At 33.8% G+C, this 6,027-nt stretch overlaps 1 protein-coding gene across 1 annotated transcript; it reads left to right on the top strand.

Moving 5' to 3' along the window:
• Positions 1-2,446: 2,446 nt before the first annotated feature.
• On the top strand, positions 2,447-3,773 carry LOC149897873 (muscle calcium channel subunit alpha-1-like). The gene is made up of 3 exons (XM_090115676.1): positions 2,447-2,511; positions 2,933-3,039; positions 3,595-3,773. The coding sequence occupies exons 1-3, from the start codon at positions 2,447-2,449 to the stop codon at positions 3,771-3,773; spliced, it is 351 nt and encodes a 116-aa protein (XP_089971802.1).
• Positions 3,774-6,027: the final 2,254 nt, after the last annotated feature.

Below are 6,027 nucleotides of genomic sequence, written 5' to 3'. Positions count from 1 at the left end.
TACGATGCGATTTTTATTTATGGTGACGTGAATTATTGCGATAGATGCTTGATTTTTTTTTGTGTGCTAAGCTGAAAGATAGGCCAATTCAGTATGGTAACATTTACTATCGTTAGATCTTCGAATGGAATAAAAAAAAGAATTAAATGTCGAGAAAGATAAAATTACCCAGTATGTTCATAACTTCAAGAGCCCATAAAAAAATAAAATCACATAAAAAAGGTTTTCCATTTGGCTTTTAAAAACTTGCTCTATCGATCAGGTAGCTACTCCAAAAATTTCATTTTATTATTCAGAAGGCTTCAATCGAAAAATTGAAATCTAAATGTGGTAAGTGCAAAATTTTTATTAACATGATGATCATTAAAACCAATAAATAGGTGTTAAATTACCAGAATTTTTTTAAAATAGCCCCGCTGTTGCTCAATGCAAGTGCGAAATCACCGTAAAAAGTTGTCTTTTTAATGTCTAAATGCTCTTTTATCATTTCTAATGGTTTCTTCTGATACTATGAATTTCCGGGTTATTTCGTCCAAATTGTGGCATTCTCTCAAGTAGCCGAGGTCTTTTTAGTATCCCCATTGAAACAAATCAATGGGGTTTAGGTCGAGGGACCGTGGAGGCCAGGCTTTAAAGCAGGCGTCACCGGCGCATGCGCAAGCTGCAACGACCAATCCATCTTTCAGGGTATTTTTGCCCTTTAGCCTGGCCTCCACGGTCTCCGGACATAAACCCTATTGATTTTTTTCTGTGGGGATACTACAAAGACGAGAGACTGCCACAATTTGGACGAAATAACCCGGAAATTCATAGTAGCAGAAGAAACCATTAAAAATGATAAAAGAGCATTCAGACATTTAAAAGACAACTTTTAACGGTGATGTCGCACTTGCATTGAGCAACGGCGGGGCTATTTTAAAAAAATTCTGGTAATTAAACACCTATTTATTGGTTTTAATGATCATCATGTTAATAAAAATTTTGCACTTACCACATTTAGATTTCAATTTTTCGATTGAAGCCTTCTGAATAATAAAATGAAATTTTTAGGGTAGCTATCTGATCGATAGAGCAAGTTTTTAAAAGCCAAATGGAAAACCTTTTTTATGTGATTTTATTTTTTTATGAGCCCTTGAAGTTATGAACATACTGGGTAATTTTATCTTTCTTGGCATTTAATTCTTTTTTTTATTCTATTCGAAGATCTAACGATAGTAAATGTTACCATACTGAATTGGCCTATCTTTCAGCTTAGCACACAAAAAAAATCAAGCATCTAGCGCAATAATTCACGTCACCATAAATAAAAATCTCATCGTACTCGGCGATAGATGAAAAATTGAAAAAAACGTCATAACTCCGAAATTACGAAAAATCGCATAACATAAATGGGGGTGATTCGGATAGCCCTCTAAGTCCTCTACCTCCCAGCTTCAGTATATCACTACTTTTTGGGACACCCTGTATATTTAAGTAATTAAAAGTTGAGTTGACTTCATTTAATTGACGGTAGACCTTATCTTCTACATAAAATAAACAATTAAAATATATTTTTTATCAATACCTTTATAACCATATTCTATTTTACAAAATATATAAATTAAGTATTGTTTTATACCGTAATTAATATCCTAAACTCAGAACAGACCCTTCGAATGGATGATTTTGACGACAATTTTTGCGAACTGTATAGCGCTTGCAGTGTACACACCATACCCCAGCGGGGACTCGAACTACACTAATTGGGTTCTGGTAAGGAATATTTTTGAATATAATGTATTTGTTATAACTTTTTATTTAAATGAAATTTATCTTGCAACAGCGAATATCAGTTACCTACTTACCTCATTTTTTTCGAAAACGAGTAAATTATTTTTCTAAATAGCATGATAGAAACAGTATCTACAGTATCTACTAAATGAAAAAAAATATATATTACACATTTTTTTTAATACTGTCGAAAACCTGCCAGTATTACCAAAGAGGATATATAATCACTGTGTTTAAGTATCACAATAAAATAACACGAGGAAACATTAAAAGTTCGTCTATGGTATCAGAAAAAAAACTACATTCGCGTTCTAAATTCAAATGTGATTCCCGCCGCGCCGTTCTTCCGAATTTCTATATTGAATTATTAATAACAATACATATTGGCGCGCTTTTATTTTCAATATTATTTGATTAATTAAAACAAGTTGCAGTTTAATGGCATTCATAAAAGTTAAATGTTAAATTATTATGTGAAAATTCATAACCTGATCAGAGGAAGAAACTTTTCATGGTTTGATTTACAATCATTACGTCCGTATAGTGTATAATTTTTTTAGTAAAGTTTTCCCATTTATTGTGAGAATCTTTTTAATTACAGGAAAAAATCGAATACATATTTCTGGTAATATTTACGGGAGAATGTGTTATGAAGATTATTGCGTATGGATTTGTTATGCATCCTGGCTCGTACCTCAGAAACGGGTGGAATTTGCTGGATTTTACTATAGTTGTTATAGGGTAAGTTTACTTTACTGATTTTATAGACGTTTAAAATAGGCAAAACATTTTAAGTTGAATTTCTTATAATATGTAGATTTGATTGATAAAAAAGTAAAAACTTCTGAACCAAGTTATTGAAATACATAATAAGTAAATTATGTATATAAAAATGAATGTTTCAGACATTCAGTTCATCGTTAGAATTTAGCAATTAGCATTCGTACAATTTGCTATGCCGAATATGTCCTATTTTTAATTTCATCATAAGTTTATGTTGTTAAAATCGGAGATTGCAATTAACCACAATAATTATACAGTCTACAAAGATAAAATTAAACCAGTACACAGAGTGTAGCGGAATGCCCGCTCAAATTGAAATCTCTAAAAAAATGTTTCCATTAATTTAATTATTTATTTATAATTGTTTTAATTATTTCAGTATGGTAAGCACGGTGTTATCGAGTATATTCAAGGACGCGTTCGACGTAAAAGCGCTGAGAGCGTTCAGGGTGCTTCGCCCTTTGAGGCTCGTGTCGGGAGTGCCCAGTAAGGTAAGTATTGTATTTTTTTTAAACTTATTACTTATTATGAAAAACTTCTCAGTTTAAATTTACAGTGTATCATGTAATTTTAATAAAGTACTAATGCATTTTCTCTAACGGTTCATTTATTTATTACAAAACATATACATATTAAATACGCACGATTTTAGAAGTGAACAGTGTGAATAAATTTTCTTTACTAAGTATGTGATAGTGTAAAAAAAATTATATGTGTTTACATCCGTCAGTATTTATATTAATACGATTTTTGATTCGTAAGTATATGCAATTCCAATAACAGAATAACTAACATTGAATACATTTTTATCGATGCAAAATTTACCAATTAATTAAATTAAAAAGACGTGTGGCACTCGGGGACTGCCGCGGTAAAGTTATTGCATGCTATGCCTTCAAGCCACACCTCCGCGCCCGTCCCCGTGGGGAGCGTGAGGTTTTTCGTTACTAATTTCTGGATTCGGTCCCCGCGCTCAAGGCCCGCGATAGAAGCTATGCAATAGCTTAAAAATATTTTCTAAAACTACCAAAACATGTCCAGGTCTCCAAATAGTTCTCAACTCGATCCTCAAGGCCATGGTGCCGTTACTCCACATAGCATTGCTGGTGATCTTCGTGATCATCATATACGCCATCATCGGCCTGGAGCTGTTCTCTGGGAAGATGCACAAGTCCTGCTATAGCAGTCTTACTGGTAAATTTACAATTAAACACATCTAGTAAAACATATAGAGGTAAATCTAATATATATTATAAAGGCGAAAGTTTGTAAGGATGTATGGATGTATGGATGTATGGATGTATGGATGTAATATGGATGTTTGTTACTCTTTCACGTAAAAACTACTGAACCGATTACAATGAAATTTAGCCCACATATAGAGGGTAACTTGGATTAACACATAGGATAGGTTTTATCCCGGAAATCCCACGGGAACGGGAACTATGCGGGTTTTCCTTTGAAAACGCGGGCGAAGCCGCGGGCGGAAATCTAGTTATACATAAACACAAAACATTTACTACAATAATACGAATATTAAGTTACAGTCCAGCAATTAGCTGTCTCCAATTTCCGCCATTATTATAAGGGAAATAGCTAGTATGTATTTGATTCTTGTAAATACAATAAGAACAATAATCAATAATAATACAATAATCCGTTTGCGTTGTTTCCTACTTAAGTATTTTCTGTATATTTTCATAATAAACTAGCGGTCCGCCCCGGCTTCGCCCGTGGTACATGTTTACATTTTCTCTACATAAAAACCATCCTCGTACTTCCAGGAATATAATAAAAAAAGAATTATCGAAATCGGTTCAGCCGTTCTCGAGTTATGCGCTTACCAACACATTTTGCGATTCATTTTTATATATAAGAGACTAGCGGACCGCCCCGGCTTCGCCCGTGGTACATATTTACGTTTTCTCTACATAAAAACCATCATCGTACTTCAAGGAATATAATAAAAAAAGAATTATCGAAATCGGTTCAGCCGTTCTCGAGTTATGCGCTTACCAACACATTTTGCGATTCATTTTTATATATAAGAAGATAAGAATATTGAAATTATGTGGGCATCGCAAAGGGTCTGCCTTCGCTTCAGGGTAAAAATATAGCGCACTAAAGCCCTTTGAATGGAGCAAATAGAGTGAGGATTGGATCAACGAAGCACAGGAGAGACGGGAGTAGGGCTGTCACGTATGTTATCATAATTTTTGTAAAGAAGAGAAATTACTAGAAAATGTATTGAATATAAAGAAAATGAATTATGCTTTGATTTCAGTTGCTATTAATGTAACAATAATTTCAGGCTAACTGAAATCTAAAATTATGTTTACTACAGTTATGTATTATCTAATACTTGAAATTTATTTAATTTATGGTAATGTTAATATTTCATTACAACATTGGGAGGCTATACGTATACAACCAAATAATGTGTAACTTTTAACAACTGCAACAGTATTATGCGATTCAATACATAAACTCTACTTCTGAGTTTTTTAAAACTAAGAAAGTTTTCTAGTCCGGGATCCATCGCCCATTTTTGCGAGTTAGCTTGATAGTAATCACTTGCAAAAATGGGCGATGGATCCCGGACTAGTCATATTATCCATTTATTGAGTAACATTCCATTATCATCCAATGAAAATATCATTTCTATTCAAAATTTCTAAAAACCAAATACAAAAATAACTTATTTCTACGCGTGTGACAGCCCTACAGCGGCCAAGGATAATCCGCTGCACTTATTAACGTGACGCAATTTATTAATTGCTCCGTAAGCTCACTTGCCTGAGTGCACAGCCCTGTTAACCCTTCACTGTATAGCTACAGTTTTATATAACTACCCGCCACCTTTAAAATTCACTATCCATACTAATATTATAAATGCGAAAGTAACTCTGTCTGTCTGTCTGTTACTCAATCACGCCTTAACTACTGAACCAATTTGCATGAAATTTGGTATAGTGATATTTTGATATCCGAGAAAGGGCATAGGCTACTTTTTATCCCGGGAAATAGGATAGGTTTTATCCCGGAAATCCCATGGGAACGGGAACTATGCGGGTTTTTCTTTGACTGCGCGGGCGAAGCTGCGGGTGGAAAGCTAGTAAGAAATATTTGTATTATTTTGAATTGCATGTATCAAAAATAATGACTATGAGAATGAAGACTACTACATATACTACTAGCTTACCGCCCGCGGCTTCGCCCGCTTTGTCTAAAACCTAATAAATTATATACTAAAATCTTCCTCTTGAATCACTCTATCTATTAAAATAAACCGCATCAAAATCCGTTGCGTAGTTTTAAAGATTTAAGCACACAAAGGGACATAGGAACATAGGGACAGAGAAAGTGACTTTGTTTTATACTATGTAGTAATTTATAACCTGGATCAATGTACTGAAATCTCTTTGAATATGTCACTCAAGACGGACGAAGTCAGGGTCAAGGAAACGGATTTGA

The sequence above is a fragment of the Colias eurytheme genome, chromosome 24 (assembly GCF_061535395.1).
Source record: "Colias eurytheme isolate Ceu_HAF_F1 chromosome 24, ilColEury1 Martin Lab GWU primary, whole genome shotgun sequence".
NCBI lineage: Eukaryota > Metazoa > Arthropoda > Insecta > Lepidoptera > Pieridae > Colias > Colias eurytheme.
This window is presented reverse-complemented; position numbering and strand designations above follow the sequence as displayed.

Bases quoted from the DNA above. Each gene is read 5' to 3' on its own strand.
- LOC149897873 (XM_090115676.1), top strand. From the start codon at position 2,447: ATGCATCCTGGCTCGTACCTCAGAAACGGGTGGAATTTGCTGGATTTT. The intron at 2,512-2,932 runs GTAAGTTTACTT...TAATTATTTCAG, and splicing joins TTTACTATAGTTGTTATAGG to TATGGTAAGCACGGTGTTAT. The intron at 3,040-3,594 runs GTAAGGTAAGTA...AAACATGTCCAG, and splicing joins GCTCGTGTCGGGAGTGCCCA to GTCTCCAAATAGTTCTCAAC.